The sequence below is a fragment of the Sphaeramia orbicularis genome, chromosome 13 (assembly GCF_902148855.1).
Source record: "Sphaeramia orbicularis chromosome 13, fSphaOr1.1, whole genome shotgun sequence".
In the NCBI taxonomy this organism is placed as follows: domain Eukaryota; kingdom Metazoa; phylum Chordata; class Actinopteri; order Kurtiformes; family Apogonidae; genus Sphaeramia; species Sphaeramia orbicularis.
The window spans coordinates 39,890,945-39,909,528 of NC_043969.1; the positions used below are offsets into that span (position 1 = coordinate 39,890,945).

Below are 18,584 nucleotides of genomic sequence, written 5' to 3' on the forward strand. Positions count from 1 at the left end.
GAACTCGTTTATTGCAAGAAATATGAAAGAATTTTGTATCATATGATGTGAAAATGCCCATAAATGTAAGCAAAAATGTTAAAAAGCCAATATGTAGCATAGTTCAGAAAGTTGACCTGATTGAGCAAAATTAATGTGATTTTTGGATTCATTTCACCAAAATGATCCTAAATCAGCTCAAAAAACGTAAACAATAAATTTGTTGTTGACCAGTGTTATTCATGGCCAGCAAACATGCATGGATTTACTTTCATTTGTGACATAACATTCACTTTCTATTATGTGTAATTTCACAGGCAGTTGGCCAAAATGTATTACATACGGTGTGACAGTATTATTTAATTGTTAATTAAAAATAAGGCTGCAGAAAAAAATGATTGATGACCTGTTATCCCTGAACATTCCAGTTTACTCATAACAGTCTGATAACGCTTTATAATCTCCCAATGTATAAATATACAGGATATTTTTTACTTTAATTCATTTATTTGTTATTAGTTTGTAAAAAGGGAGTGGGAGTCTATAAGTCAGTGGTTCCCAACCTTTTTTGTCTTGTGACCCCATTTTAACATCACAAATTTCTAGCGACCCCAGACATTCAAAACTGAGACTTTTTTTTTTTTTTTTTTTTGCTAAAATTAATGTGTTTTTGATCCTGTAATACTTTTCTATACTATGTTTCAAATACAGGTTAATTTTGAGACATTTAGTCTATATAATGTATATTATTACGGACAGAAGCAGTAAATCCAGGTGTAGATTACTGCACAAAGGGAGAATTTTATTTTTCTCAGATATGTACAGTCAGTTCAGCTTGGATTTACAAGGCTGACAATTAATACTGAACAAACAAGAACTCAAACTATGAATTATGAAAGAGCTGCAGCATCTGAAACCGACCACAATGAACATTTGACAGATAAACAGAACCCCAGTGCTTCAGTTTCAGCTTCACAGTTTGTCATGTTTTTTATGTACAGGGGTTGGACAAAATAATGGAAACACCTTAAAAAATCAACAAAATATAATTTAATATGGTGTAGGTCCGCCTTTTGTGGTAATTACAGCCTCAATTCTCCGAGGTATTGATTCATACAACTTGTGAATTGTTTCCAAAGGAATTTTAAGCCATTCTTCAGTTAGAATACCCTCCAACTCTTTTAGAGACGATGGCGGTGGAAATCGACGTCTTACTTGAATCTCTAAAACTGACCATAAATGCTATAGACCTCAATAATGTTGAGGTCTGGGGACTGTGCCGGCCATACGAGTAAGTAAGTAAGTAAATTTTATTTGTAAAGCACTTTTCACAGACAGAGTCACAAAGTGCTTTATCAATTCAAATCAGAATCAAATTAAGTTTACAGAGACCCAACAGAATCCTTCAGGAGCAAACACTTGCATACGAGATGCTCAACTTCATTAGAATGTTCCTCATGCCATTCTTTAACAATTCTAGCTGTATGGATTGGGGCATTATCATCTTGAGGTGAAGGTGTTTCCATTATTTTGTCCAACCCCTGTATGTGATTTTCTCTTTCAACTCACCATATGTTTTTTATTGGTAAGGGTTTTTTTTTTGTTTTTTGTATGAATCACTAGAAATTTCAGGCGACCCCATGTGAATTCCAGGCGACCCCACGTGGGGTCCCAACCCCAAGATTGAAAAACACTGCTATAAGTTATACTTCTTCCCACTCCTTTTAGAGCACTGAAAAAATTTGTTTGACCATGTTTTATGGTTCTTTGTTATCTGATGATTCTATGTGCTCGAAATAAAACTAAACTAACTAACTAATTTCAGGAACTACTTATTAAAAATGCTGCTGTGAAAGAACAAGACTTAAGGATAGGTATGGGAACAAAGTCACAGAAGAAGAAAACAACATTCCTGTTTTAAACCCTTAGGCCACTGAAGTATAGATTTCTGACAGTATTTGGTGCACCTGAATGTACCATAGTGTCCCTGTCCTTGTGTGTGTCAAACTCAGGCAAAGATAATAGAGCATAGACTCATCATCTCTTTAAATTATGCAAATATTACATTTTCAGACTCACATGCCATGGTTACTTCGGTGCAAAAATGTACTAATGTGGAGGATATCGTTCCAAAATTTACCCACCGAAACAACCAAAAACCAAAAAAAAACACTGCTGGTTTCATTTCAAACCTTGCCAGATTTTTGTAACCATTACTTATTATTGATTTATTGTCCCATATCCATAATAAGTACATTCTTAGGCCTAAACTTTCAAAAAGATTGGAGGAGGGTTCTTGTTTTACTCTGTAATTCCATTGGTATAATTGCAGAATTCAGTCCTGATTAGCAGGAAATCAACTTTAACTGGTTTTGGCAGCGTTATGCTGAGTCCTGATTGCTGGAAAAATTTTGCGCTGGGTTGTGTTGGCTGTTCACTAATAATAAGCTGACAGATGGATTTATAACATCTTTAGAACACACATATTTGAGGCCAGTACATGATTTGGAGTAAAATTATAGGAAGACGAAGATGCTTCATGTCCCGAATACCAAAACATTTTCCCTATTCAAAATTTCTGACTGTATTAATACTCTGAGGAGCAGATAGATGGTGTTGATTGAGTTTAAATGCACATTTTTGATTAATTATAGAAGGTAAGTTATGAAGTCAAGTGCAAAACTCTCTGTTGGTTCCTCCACATATTTAATTTCTTGTATGTTTTTATGTTTGTCTTTTTATCCCACTGTGATGTAAATCATATAGCACAGGTCGCTCCGCTTGTAGTAACAAGATCCGTAGCGCGCTCATACTCAGATTATTATTCCTCATCAGTTGTTTTCCTCAGTTTGCTCGCGGCAGCCAACCTGCTGTCTGAATCTACAACAATGCCATGCTGTTTGTTTTGGGACTTCATTTCCATTGTTCTCGCTGCTGTCTGGGCCTTTTACTGTTGTGACTCCCTTGAATATGTATTTCCCCTGAAAGTGTTTTGACGATGACACAGATTGCCAGAGCATGGTAGATTAACATGCAGGACTTCTAATTTCTCTGCTTGTCATGGTGGCTCCCCGTCAGGGCACAGATATGCACAGCGGGATTTGCTAATTGGAGGTTGTTAGCTACAAGGGACAAGTGGTGGAAAATGACAGTAATCTGCTTAGCCTGGTGCCGGAGGTTGAATCACTGATTTGTTATGATTGGGGAGATTTAGACCGTCCTCGCTTTCATTTTTGCACTAACAGTATCTGTAGCTGTCTTTGTGTGAAATGATAATGCAGCCACACAAGCGAGCGTTCATAACCTCTGCAGATCAAGGGAAGCGCTCAAACTACTGGGTGAGAAACGGGAGGGAGTCGGACCGACGTTTAAGTAAACACGGTGAATGAACAGGAGCGTTATCACACACGGCTAAAACAGAACTGGTTTTACTACAGTACCAGGGAGCCATTTACACTAAACAGAGGCCGCAGGGTCATGGGTTCACACAAAACTCACTTAAAATCAGGGCTGTAATACCAAATATTTCATAAATGTATGTGTTAGGGCTGGGAGATAACATAAAAATGGAAATTTATTTGTATTATAGTTTAATTTATGAGTGTATTTTATAATTATACAGTGATATATACTGTTATTGAGTCATAGAATTGTTAACATAAATATTTTTTAAAGGCAACTATAATAATAGTAATGATAAAAGCAGATACCTGATTAATTGGCTGATATCAAACCTCCAGAAATTTCAAACCTAAAAAAAATGCATGTCTGAGTCTACTTTTTTCACTTCATTAAGCATTGGATAACTCTTGAGCTCTACGTGTATGTCAAAAGCAATAAATCCTTAAATTAGCGCTGGACAATTAGGTTTCTCTCCATAAATATCATGAAAACATTGCAAAAATGTTATTAAATTGTTTATATTGACAAACATCATATCATTGCTTTCCTAAAATCATTGAAGTCACTTTTTTCAGATTTTTCTGGATACGCAAATATAGTATTTGATGATTTAAACAAAAATCCAATTACTGGGTGAGGATGGGAGGGAGTCGGACCAACGTTTAAGTAAACACGGTGAATGAACAGGAGCGTTATCACACTTGGCTAAAACAGAACTGGTTTTACTACAGTACCAGGGAGCCATTTACACTAAACAGAGGCCGCAGGGTCATGGGTTCACACAAAACTCACTTTAAATCAAGTCTGTAATACAGAATATTTCATAAATGTACATGTTAGGTCTGATTATTTCACTGTTTTGTATTTTTATGTTTTTTAAATCAATTCAACGATTTCCATAAAGCCCTGTGAGGTGACTTTGTTGTGATACTGGGCTCTATAAATGAAACTGAAAATAAAAATGGAAATTGATTCATGTCATAGTTAAATTTTTGGGTGTATTTTTATAATTATACAGTGATATATACCATTATTGCATCATAGAATTGTTCAGATAAAGACTTTTTAAAGGCAAATATAATACTACCTATAAAACTAATACCTGATTAATTGGCTGATATCAAACCTCCAAAAATTTCAAACCTAAAAAAAAAAAAAAGGCATGTCTGAGTCTACTTTTTTCACTTTATTAAGCATTGGATAACTCTTGAGCTCTACGTGTATGTCAAAAGCAATAAATCCTTAAATTAGCGCTGGACAATTAGGTTTCTCTCCATAAATATCATGAAAACATTGCAAAAATGTTATTAAATTGTTTATATTGACAAACATCATATCATTGCTTTCCTAAAATCATTTAAGTCACTTTTTTCAGATTTTTCTGGATACGCAAATATAGTATTTGAGGATTTAAGCAAAAATCCAATTACTGGGTGAGGATGGGAGGGAGTTGGACCAACGTTTAAGTAAACACGGTGAATGAACAGGAGCGTTATCACACACGGCTAAAACAGAACTGGTTTTACTACAGTACCAGGGAGCCATTTACACTAAACAGAGGCCGCAGGGTCATGGGTTCACACAAAACTCACTTTAAATCAAGTCTGTAATACAGAATATTTCATAAACATATGTGTTAGGGCTGGGAGATAACATAAAAATGGAAATTTATTTGTATTATTGTTTAATTTAAGTTTATTTTTATAATTAGACATTGATATATACCTTTTTTTTGGTAGTGGTTTATTGTTCTTATTTATCAATTTAATTTATTTCTTTATTTTTTTGTTTGTACCTGGATGGCTTTTTAATCTATCCTGTATTTTATTCTTTTTTGGGGGGTTTTTATTTATTCTTCTGTATAGCTTTTTTTTTTTTCTTTTTTGTACAGTTTCTATGTCTTTAAATCTATTCTGTGTTTTACTCTTCTATTTTGGTTTTAATTATTCTTCTGTACAGCACTTTGGTCCACTGCAGTGTTTTTAAAGTGCTGTACAAATAAAGTTGGATTGGATTGCATCATAGAATTGTTCGGATAAAGACTTTTTAAAGGCAAATATAATACTACCTATAAAACTAATACCTGATTAATTGGCTGATATCAAACCTCCAAAAATTTCAAACCTAAAAAAAAAAGGCATGTCTGAGTCTACTTTTTTCACTTCATTAAGCATTGGATAACTCTTGAGCTCTACGTGTATGTCAAAAACAATAAATCCTTAAATTAGCGCTGGACAATTAGGTTTCTCTCCATAAATATCATGAAAACATTGCAAAAATGTTATTAAATTGTTTATATTGACAAACATCATATCATTGCTTTCCTAAAATCATTGAAGTCACTTTTTTCAGATTTTTCTGGATACGCAAATATAGTATTTGATGATTTAAGCAAAAATCCAATTACTGGATGAGGATGGGAGGGAGTTGGACCAACGTTTAAGTAAACACGGTGAATGAACAGGAGCGTTATCACACTTGGCTAAAACAGAACTGGTTTTACTACAGTACCAGGGAGCCATTTACACTAAACAGAGGCCGCAGGGTCATGGGTTCACACAAAACTCACTTTAAATCAAGTCTGTAATACAGAATATTTCATAAATGTATGTGTTAGGTCTGATTATTTCACTGTTTTGTATTTTTATGTTTTTTAAATCAATTCAACAATTTCCATAAAGCCCTGTGAGGTGACTTTGTTGCAATACTGGGCTCTATAAATGAAACTGAAAATAAAAATGGAAATTGATTCATGTCATAGTTAAATTTTTGGGTGTATTTTTATAATTATACAATGATATATACCATTATTGCATCATAGAACTGTTCAGATAAAGAATTTTTAAAGGCAAATATAATAACAACAATTATAAAAGCAGATACCTGATTAATTGGCTGATATCAAACCCCAAAAATAATTTAAAAAAAAAGAATGTACGTCTGAGTTTTTCACTTTATTAAGCATTAGACCTCCACATAAATGTCAAAAGCAATAAATCCTTAAATTAGCGCTGGACAATTAGGTTTCTCTCCATAAATATCATGCAATGATGATATTAAATTGTTTATATTGACAAACATCATATCATTGCTTTCCTAAAATCATTTAAGTCACTTTTTTCAGATTTTTCTGGATACGCAAATATAGTATTTGATGATTTAAGCAAAAATCCAATTACTGGGTGAGGATGGGAGGGAGTTGGACCGACGTTTAAGTAAACACGGTGAATGAACAGGAACATCATCACACATGGCTAAAACAGAACTGGTTTTACTACAGTACCAGGGAGGCCGCAGGGTCATGGGTTCACACAAAACTCACTTTAAATCAAGTCTGTAATACCGAATATTTCATAAAGGTATGTGTTAAGGCTGATTATTTCACTGTTTGTTCATTTTCATTGTGTTTTTTTAATCAATTCAACAATTTCTGTAAAGCCCTGTGAGGCGACTTTGTTGTGATACTAGGCTCTATAAATAAAACTGAATTGAACTGAATTGGGAGATAAAATAAAAATGGAAATTTATTCATGTCATACTTACATTTTTGGGTGTATTTTTATAATTACACAGTGATATGTACTATAATTGCATCATAACATTGTTCAGATAAAGACTTTTTAAAGGCAAATATAATAATAACAATTATAAAAGCAGATACCTGATTAATTGACTGATACCAAACCCCAAAAATTTCAAAACTAAAAAAATTATGCATGTCTGAGTTTACTTTTTTCACTTTATTAAGCACTGGATAACTCTTGAGTGCCACATGTATGACAAAGCAATAAACACTTAAATTAGGGCTCAGTAATTAGGTTTCTCTCTATAAACATCATGAAAACTTTGCAAAAATTACATTGAGTTGTTTATATTGACAAACATCATATTGTCGCGTTCCTAAAATCATTTAACACATAAAGATTCAAACATCCGCCGTCGACCTAATCCACTAATTCTATCAATACATGTAAATAATTGGTGTAAAATACAGTTTGTCATCCTTTCATGGTCATCAGATATGACCCATTTGGATGTTCGGAGGCTCCGTAGTTACCGTGGAAACACTGTCATCTTCTACAACATTAATTCACCTGTAAAAGCATATATTTTAATCAATGACAGTGGATGGAGACACTGGATTTATGTTCAGTTAATGATAGATTTGCTGAAAAAGTCACTTTTTCTTCAGTTTTCTCTGTTTTTAATATAATAACCCCCAACTTTGCTCTGAGCTTTTATGAACGTCTCATGATTTGTGAATTAAATGTAGGAAAATACTTGATTTTCACTGAAAAAGCACAAAATAAAGAAGATAGTATTACAATGAATGGTGATAAATCGCTTAAGGAAGGTTAAATATAGAGAAAACTGACACAAAAGTAACACTGGGTCCTTATGGGTTAATATTTGAAAACAGAAATACTGTTTATAGCCAGTTTATAGCCTTAGTTTTTGGTCCAGAGGATATGAAACACTGCCTAAAGGAATGCCACATATTCTTCATATAAAGTATACAGGGTGGGGAAGCAAAATTTACAATATTTTGAGGCAGGCATTGAAAGACAGTGTATGACCAATTAGTTTATTGAAAGTCATGAGAATTTATTTGCCACAAGAAAATTGACATAATAGAAAATGTTTTTATTCTATGTGTCCTCCTTCTTTCTCAATAACTGCCTTCACACGCTTCCTGAAACTTGCGCAAGTGTTCCTCAAATATTCGGGTGACAACTTCTCCCATTCTTCTTTAATAGTATCTTTAAGAAAGTCGACATTGCTGTGTGATGTTCTATTGGTAGCATGTTCTAAAACGCCCCAAACAGCAGAATCCAGAGGGTTTAGATCTGGGCTAGAAGGCGGCCATAAACATGATTCCCAAAAATTGCTAAAGTTGGATTTGTTGCTGTTGTCAACAAGTGTTTTGGTGTTCTTGTGTAAGATTTTAACTTCAAATCATATTTTACTACATTTCTAACGGTCTTGTTGTCTACCTCAAGTTCATTTGCCATTTTTCTTATGGATTTGGTTGGATCCTTTAGGATTTTGGATTTGAGAGCTTTAATAAAAGCTTTGGTACGTTTTTTGTTGCTTCCTCCACTTCCAGACTTTCTCGTAATAGTTTTGCTCATAGTCATTCTCTTTACATTATAAACAGTCTTTATGGACACTCCAACTATTTTTGAAATCTCCTTTGGTGTGACGAGTGCATTCAGCAAATCACACACTCTTTGACGCTTGCTTTCCTGATTACTCATATGGGGAAAAGTTTCTGAAAAGGTATGGATAATAGTGTTAGGTATGATTATGACATCAATATATGTTTGGTTTCAAAACAATTGACGTAGTGGCTGCTGAGAAAAAACAACTAAATGTTCATTGTAAATTTTGCTTCCCCACCCTGTATATACGTATAATGTTAAAGATTGGTTCCATTTACGTCCAATAGTGTGTTTAGAGAAATAAAATAGCCATGAAACAAGGATCTATTCACCAGATTCAAGAGCCATTATTGTATTTGGTGCTTTAAAAAGCTCATAATGCTGTTTGTGTTTTACAGTCGGCACAGATGGGGTTAAAAGTCTAATGGGGAAAAGGCAGCTCACAGAGAGGAGAAGTAGAGTGGAGTCTCTTCCCACAGTGAATTGAATTAGTAATGCCAGAGACATAAAGGTCCTGAAAGAGTGGCCTGATCCCCTGTGGAACACTAGTGACGAGCAGTACAGCGGGTTTCCTCCACCTCCAGCTAAACATGTTTTTCAGAACAACTGGAGGTACGGCGTCTGTTCTGTGAAGCTTGACTGTTTAATTCCAAGTCAAACACGTCAATATTCAAGCCCTCGACCGTGGAAGTGAAGCTGCAAAAATACGTCATCGTGTACGATGTGAATGCGTTCTCTGGCAGCGAACGCTAGAGGACACTGATGCATCATGGAACGCAGACCCTGTGGTCGGTAGGCAGCGCCCGTTCAAGGACACAAGTTATTGTTTCTAGTCAAAACTGCAGCAGGTCTGGGGTTTTATGACATCTGTATGATATTTAGAGCAAATAATTCAACAATATGAATAATGACGCAGAAAGAACACATTAGAATAATAGACAAAACCAAATACTTTTATTGTTTTTGGTATTACTGTATCATATAATAATACACAAACCATATACTTTTATTGTTTTTGGTATTACAGTATCATATAATAATACACAAACCATATACTTTTATTGTTTTTGGTATTACTGTATCATATAATAATACACAAACCATATACTTTTATTGTTTTGGTATTACTGTATCATATAATAATACACAAACCATATACTTTTATTGTTTTTGGTATTACTGTATCATATAATAATACACAAACCATATACTTTTATTGTTTTTGGTATTACTGTATCATATAATAATACACAAACCATATACTTTTATTGTTTTTGGTATTACTGTATCATATAATAATACACAAACCATATACTTTTATTGTTTTTGGTATTACTGTATCATATAATAATACACAAACCATATACTTTTATTGTTTTTGGTATTACAGTATCATATAATAATACACAAACCATATACTTTTATTGTTTTTGGTGTTACAGTATCATATAATAATACACAAACAGTATATTTTTATGTTTTTGTATGACAGTATCATATAATAATACACAAACCATATATTTTTATGTTTTTGGTATTACAGTATCATATAGTAATACACAAACTGTATATTTTTATTGCTTTTGGTATTACAGTATCATATAATAATACACAAACCATATACTTTTATTGTTTTTGGTATTACTGTATCATATAATAATACACAAACCATATACTTTTATTGTTTTTGGTATTACTGTATCATATAATAATACACAAACCATATACTTTTATTGTTTTTGGTATTACAGTATCATATAATAATACACAAACCATATACTTTTATTGTTTTTGGTATTACAGTATCATATAATAATACACAAACCATATACTTTTATTGTTTTTGGTATTACAGTATCATATAATAATACACAAACCATATACTTTTATTGTTTTTGGTATTACAGTATCATATAATAATACACAAACAGTATATTTTTATGTTTTTGGTATTACAGTATCATATAATAATACACAAACAGTATATTTTTATGTTTTTGGTATTACAGTATCATATAATAACACACAAAACATATATTTTTATTGCTTTTGGTATTACAGTATCATATGGTAATACACAAACAGTATATTTTTATGTTTTTGTATGACAGTATCATATAATAATACACAAACCATATATTTTTATGTTTTTGGTATTACAGTATCATATGGTAATACACAAACAGTATATTTTTATTGCTTTTGGTATTACAGTATCATATAATAATACACAAACCATATACTTTTATTGTTTTTGGTATTACAGTATCATATAATAATACACAAACCATATATTTTTATTGTTTTTTGGTATTACAGTATCATATAATAATACACAAACAGTATATTTTTATGTTTTTGGTGTTACAGTATCATATAATAACACACAAAACATATATTTTTATTGCTTTTGGTATTACAGTATCATATGGTAATACACAAACAGTATATTTTTATGTTTTTGTATGACAGTATCATATAATAATACACAAACCATATATTTTTATGTTTTTGGTATTACAGTATCATATAGTAATACACAAACTGTATATTTTTATTGCTTTTGGTATTACAGTATCATATAATAATACACAAAACATATATTTTTATTGTTTTTTGGTATTACAGTATCATATAATAATACACAAACCATATACTTTTATTGTTTTTGGTATTACAGTATCATATAATAATACACAAACAGTATATTTTTATGTTTTTGGTATTACTGTATCATATAATAATACACAAACCATATACTTTTATTGTTTTTGGTATTACTGTATCATATAATAATACACAAACCATATACTTTTATTGTTTTTGGTATTACTGTATCATATAATAATACACAAACCATATACTTTTATTGTTTTTGGTATTACAGTATCATATAATAATACACAAACCATATACTTTTATTGTTTTTGGTATTATAGTATCATATAATAATACACAAACAGTATATTTTTATGTTTTTGGTATTACAGTATCATATAATAATACACAAACCATATACTTTTATTGTTTTTGGTATTACAGTATCATATAATAATACACAAACCATATACTTTTATTGTTTTTGGTATTACAGTATCATATAATAATACACAAACAGTATATTTTTATGTTTTTGGTATTACAGTATCATATAATAATACACAAAACATATATTTTTATTGCTTTTGGTATTACAGTATCATATGGTAATACACAAACAGTATATTTTTATGTTTTTGTATGACAGTATCATATAATAATACACAAACCATATATTTTTATGTTTTTGGTATTACAGTATCATATGGTAATACACAAACAGTATATTTTTATTGCTTTTGGTATTACAGTATCATATAATAATACACAAACCATATACTTTTATTGTTTTTGGTATTACAGTATCATATAATAATACACAAACCATATATTTTTATTGTTTTTTGGTATTACAGTATCATATAATAATACACAAACAGTATATTTTTATGTTTTTGGTATTACAGTATCATATAATAATACACAAACCATATATTTTTATGTTTTTGGTATTACAGTATCATATAATAATACACAAAACATATATTTTTATTGCTTTTGGTATTACAGTATCATATAATAATACACAAACCATATATTTTTATGTTTTTGGTATTACAGTATCATATAATAATACACAAACCGTATATTTTTATTGCTTTTGGTATTACAGTATCATATAATAATACACAAACTGTATATTTTTATTGCTTTTGGTATTACAGTATCATATAATAATACACAAACCATATATTTTATGTTTTTGGTATTACAGTATCATATAATAATACACAAACCGTATATTTTTATTGCTTTTGGTATTACAGTATCATATAATAATACACAAACTGTATATTTTTATTGCTTTTGGTATTACAGTATCATATAATAATACACAAACCATATATTTTTATGTTTTTGGTATTACAGTATCATATAATAATACACAAACCGTATATTTTTATTGCTTTTGGTATTATAGTATCATATAATAATACACAAACTGTATATTTTTATTGCTTTTGGTATTATAGTATCATATAATAATACACAAACCATATATTTTTATTGCTTTTGGTATTACAGTATCATATAATAATACACAAACCATATATTTTTATGTTTTTGGTATTATAGTATCATATAATAATACACAAACCATATATTTTTATGTTTTTGGTATTATAGTATCATATAATAATACACAAACCATATATTTTTATGTTTTTGGTATTACAGTATCATATAATAATACACAAACCATATATTTTTATTGCTTTTGGTATTATAGTATCATATAATAATAATACACAAACCATATATTTTTATTGCTTTTGGTATTATAGTATCATATAATAATACACAAACTGTATATTTTTATTGTTTTTGGTATTACAGTATCATATAATAATACACAAACTGTATATTTTTATTGCTTTTGGTATTACAGTATCATATAATAATACACAAACCATATATTTTTATTGCTTTTGGTATTACAGTATCATATAATAATACACAAACCGTATATTTTTATTGCTTTTGGTATTATAGTATCATATAATAATACACAAACCATATATTTTTATGTTTTTGGTATTACAGTATCATATAATAATACACAAACCATATATTTTTATTGCTTTTGGTATTATAGTATATAATAATAATACACAAACCATATATTTTTATTGCTTTTGGTATTATAGTATCATATAATAATACACAAACCATATATTTTTATTGCTTTTGGTATTATAGTATCATATAGTAATACACAAACTGTATATTTTTATTGCTTTTGGTATTACAGTATCATATAATAATAATACACAAACCATATATTTTTATTGCTTTTGGTATTATAGTATCATATAATAATACACAAACTGTATATTTTTATTGCTTTTGGTATTATAGTATCATATAATAATACACAAACCATATATTTTTATTGCTTTTGGTATTACAGTATCATATAATAATACACAAACCATATATTTTTATGTTTTTGGTATTACAGTATCATATAATAATACACAAACCATATATTTTTATTGCTTTTGGTATTATAGTATCATATAATAATACACAAACTGTATATTTTTATTGCTTTTGGTATTACAGTATCATATAATAATAATACACAAACCATATATTTTTATTGCTTTTGGTACTATAGTATCATATAATAATACACAAACCGTATATTTTTATTACTTTTGGTATTGCAGTATCATATAATAATACACAAACAGTATGTTTTGGTATTACAGTACATTACTACCAGGCTATTAGAGAAAAATGTCTCAGCATATCATCATCACATGATGCATTTATTGTCATAACATGATGTTTTTCAGGTTATTACAAAATGTTATAATTTTTTGAGAGCGTACAATGACAAACCAGCTTAATAACATAAAAACAAAAAACTTTTGTCATTATTGTTCATATTATGTGATACCTTCACATTATAACATGATACGTTGTTAAATTGTAATAATGATAGTAATACATGTCATGAGTTATGATGTTGCTATAAGTTAGTGCTACATGAATTGCATGAAAGTACGTCATGACATAAAACTTAACTCGCAACAACATAAAAATATCTTGTTATGTTATGTTTTGTTATGTTATGAAGTAAAAATATCTTTTTTATCAAGGGAAAATAGCTTTTTAAAATGTTATTTTCATGTGAAAATATTGTTTTATTACAAAATATCTTGTTTCGATGTTAAAATATCTAATTTGAACCTGAAAATATCTTGTTATAACATTAACGTATATCTTATTAGAAGACGTAGTATTAAAAAAAAATCTAATTATAGCCCCAAAATATCTGTCTACAATATCAAATATCTTGTGATTTCTTGTTTTAACATTAACATATCTTGTTATTATGTGAAAACGTGTGAAAAGCATCTTACTTTATCAACGTTATTTCTGTTTTCTGTCCCAGCAGCGATATGCATAGTTGGTTATGGATATACAACTCGTTAAAATACAGATTAGTTTTACTTGAATAGTCAAGTCCATGATTTCTATTAATATTTTCGTCTATTTATCATGGATTTAAGTATCTGTAAAGAGTGACGTTATAAAAAAATATATGTGTTTGACTTCCCTTTATAGCTGTACACTAATGTGTGTTTGGCTTGTGAATTATATCTAAACATTTACACTCAAATTTACATTTATAACATTTGGCAGACAATCTCATCCAGAGTAATATAAAGGCAACACTGTGAGATCAAGTGAAGACAGACATTTGGCATCAGTTTCATCATCTCAGTGAACCGCTTCAGCTAAAACACTGATTTCCATTTAAATACTATGCACCAGCTTTGTACAGAATATTCTCCCTTCAGAAACCCAGGAGCCTGAATTCCACCAACATCATAAGATACAATTATGTTTGCTGTAAATAATGACTCCTGGACCTGGTCGATGATATAGTGGCACCACATCCCTCAGTCAGGATAAGAACGGGGCCAAGGGGGCCGAGCCTACCAGGTCACACCGGCAACGCTGTGAAGGGAGTACTTGTTTCCTGGGAAAGGGATCTGCGGCCAAGTCCAGATGCCGAGGCGCTCCCCAGGGACAGCGTCCTGAGTCCAGACTGGAGGAAGTGCAGTGTGAGAGCCGGCGAGGCTGGGCCTGGATCACTGTCAGCTGCCTGCACTGCTGCAGGATGGGAGACTAAATCACTCCGCTCCTTCTCTGAGGCCCAAGCCACATGTGGTATTCATTTACAACAAGCTTGTGAAGAATGAGAAGGAGGGGGGGGGACATGGAAAACAGCTTTATGACACATCAGGATGACAGAGAGGATTACTCAGTTGTACATGCTGAAACACCACTCATTGGGTTTTTCTTACAACAAAGATGGAACAAGCCCTCCCTGGTCCATTTCTGCAGGGGAAAATGTCTGTGATGGTCACAATTTCTCACAGCCTTGATAAGTGGATACAGTGAATCAAAGCCACTGACTCTGCTTTCTAGAGTAACAGGAGAAACCACAGTTTTGATGTTTTAGTCCCTGTGTAACCTCATTGCCATGCTCGGTTTGCTGTGTGGGTTGAACTCAAAAGAAGGTGAATATTAGCTCATGTGAAATGACTTGTGACTTCTGATGAGTTTCGACTTCCCTTTTTTTTTTTCCTCTAATCTTGTCTTTTTAGTTCTCTAAATTTCAGTCCCATTCATTATCCCTGACACACAGACACATATATACAAACACTTCCTTCCCTCTCTCTCTCTCTCTCTCTTTTTTTTTTTTTCTTGTTTTTCTCTCATGGACCACAGAGTCACCACCCTGCAGAGATTCAGATTCATCCTCTGTCCTCTAAGTAATAGCTTTTGCTAAATGCACTGTTGGATTTCTAATCCATTTCACCCTGGGAAACATTTTAAGTCAACACAATGACTGACACTGTATACACAGCGTGTGCTGACTTGAATTTGGTGCACATTAACCTCCGTCATGACAAATGCGAGCACTTGTTAAAGGTTTGCGCAAAGTAGAAATAGCCCTTGTATCTGCAGGAAAGACAGGTTGTACTCGTATCGCCTGAATGGTCTTTTACAAATATTTAAAATTGTGAAAAATGTGCATTACAAGGACGTGTGTCTTCACGAAAGCTTATCAGCACAAAACTTCAAACACAAAGTCCGCATGTCTCAATCTCATTTGAGTGCTGCCGACTTCGACATTTTAATCAGTGTGATAGTGTGAGGAGCCAAATGGGTTTCTAGTGGATGGAATGCCTCCTTGCCAAACATAACACAGTGATCAGTAAAGGAGAGCTTATTAAATGGAGGTAGTCACAGTGCTGGCGCTTAACTCCCCATCGGCACACATTTCCTGCTGTCTCAGGGATTCTTTCCACTCTCTTTAGACACAATTATCAAGGGAGAAGCAGGCCTTGAGGAGGGCTTGCACTCCCCCTTCCAAAAAAAGCCTCTCTCCGAGTCTCCCTTTTTCATCTGCAGAGGGAGTAGCCTTGACCACATTCTCGGGGTTGAATAGCCTCTTTCAAACACAGATGTCTTGTCAAATTTTGCCCTCTAGTGTTGAGTTTACATTATTGCATTGTTGTGGTCTGGGAGTTTTTTTCCCAAACAGCTCTAAACTCTAATGCAGGGGTGTCAAAGTCATTTTAGTTCAGGGGCCAAATTCAGCTAAATTTGATCTGAAGTGGACCAGACCAGAAAAATAATAACATAATAACCTATAAATAATGACAACTCCAAATTTTTGTCTTTGTTTTAGTGTAAAAAAACCCCCAAAACATTAAATTATGAAAATACTTACTTTTATAAACTATCCAAAAAAAAAAAAAAAACCTGAAAAAACTGAAATTTAGATTTAAAAAATGTAAGAAAATTTAGTGCAATTTTAACAATATTATTCCTCAACTTATCATTTCTACATGTGCATTATGGATCAGAGCTACAAAGACACTAAACACTGAGGAACAGGAAGAAACTAGTTCAAATTGTGCTTAATTTTCTTTAGACATTTCAGGTTCATATTTGTTCAGGTTATTCACATTTTAGTGTTACAGGATAGTTTGTAAAGGTAAATATTTGCATAATTTAATGTTATTTTTTGCACTAAAACAAAGAAAAAAAATTTAAGTTGTTAATTCTAGATTTTTTTTGGCATAATTCAAGATTTTTTTACTTAATTGAAGATTTTTTTTTTTTTTTTTGGCTTTATTCAAGATTTTTTTTAACTTAATTGAAGATTTTTTTTTTTTGCTTAATTCAAGATTATTTTAACTTAATTGAAGATTTTGTTTTTGCTTAATTGAAGATTTTTTTTTTTTACTTAATTGAAGATTTTTTTTTTGGCTTAATTCAAGATTTTTTTTTTTTTTTGGCTTAATTCAAGATTTTTTTTTTTTAACTTAAATGAATTTTTTTTTTTTTTTTTTTGCTTAATTGAAGATTTTTTTTTTTGGCTTAATTCAAGATTTTTTGCTAAATTTGAGATTTTTTTTTTTTTTTGGCTTAATTGAAGATTTTTTTTTTTTGGGCTTAACTGCAGTTTTTTTTTTTACTTAATTAAAGATTTTTTTTTGGCTAAATTCAAGATTTTTTCCTTAATTCAAGCTTTTTTTTTTTTTTGCTTAATTCAATTCAAGACTGTGGAATTTTTGCATTTGGCAAAAACATCCCAGGGGCCGAACTGGACCCTTTGGCAGGCCGCATGTTTGACAACCCTGCTCTAATGTAAAGGCACTTAGGAGAAAATGCTAATAGAAGTGTTTAAAAATTAAAAAGTAGCACCGCTGATGCTAATGTAAAACCATAATGTGTCTGTCTCCACTTAGGGTGTTCCTCCTGGTCCGAGGCTGCCCACTAATGGAAGCTTAGGAGTCATGTCCGGCCAGTCGCAGCCTAGGCCCCCGGCGCCCGCCAACCAGCAGAAAGGCCCGGCCAAAGCTCAAGCCATGCAGGGTCGGATTAATCAGCAGCAGCACGCCATCAACAGCCCAGTAAGACGCATGTTCAATACAACATTCAAACTGTGTCCGACTTATCGAACATGAGCTAAACTCAGCTTTGTGTTTTCTGTAAAGGACAAAGACAGCACACATGAACAGTTCAGTCGACACCTTACGAGACCACCGCCTGATTACAAGCAGTCAAGGAGTATGGTGGGAGTTCAGCACGGAAGCATCTTCACAGGTAATGTACTTTACCATACCATACCAACTTTATTTATAAAGCACTTTAAGAACTTTACGGCTGGCCAAAGTGCCGTACACGAATCATAAAACAAGATTACAGATTTCCTTATTGTCATTTGACAGCACAGTGTACATACAGCACAGAGTACATCAAATGAGATTTCGATCGATGATTAGGGACGTCGGGCCGCTGCAACTGGTGCGCTACCATAGAACCCTTTTCTTTGAAATTTGCAGTGAAGAACAAGATAATGCAAAGCACAAATATAAGACATCATACAGTTTTCACACAGTGCAT

At 31.7% G+C, this 18,584-nt stretch overlaps 1 protein-coding gene across 1 annotated transcript in view; it reads left to right on the top strand.

Annotated features, from left to right (window-relative positions):
* Positions 1-18,584, top strand: part of LOC115431156 (mastermind-like protein 2) — a 48,217-nt gene that overhangs the window by 23,918 nt on the left and 5,715 nt on the right. The window contains exons 3-4 of the mRNA XM_030151391.1: positions 17,927-18,091; positions 18,176-18,284. Of these exons, the coding sequence (XP_030007251.1) occupies positions 17,927-18,091; positions 18,176-18,284 (274 nt within the window). The remainder of the gene's footprint in view (positions 1-17,926; positions 18,092-18,175; positions 18,285-18,584) is intronic.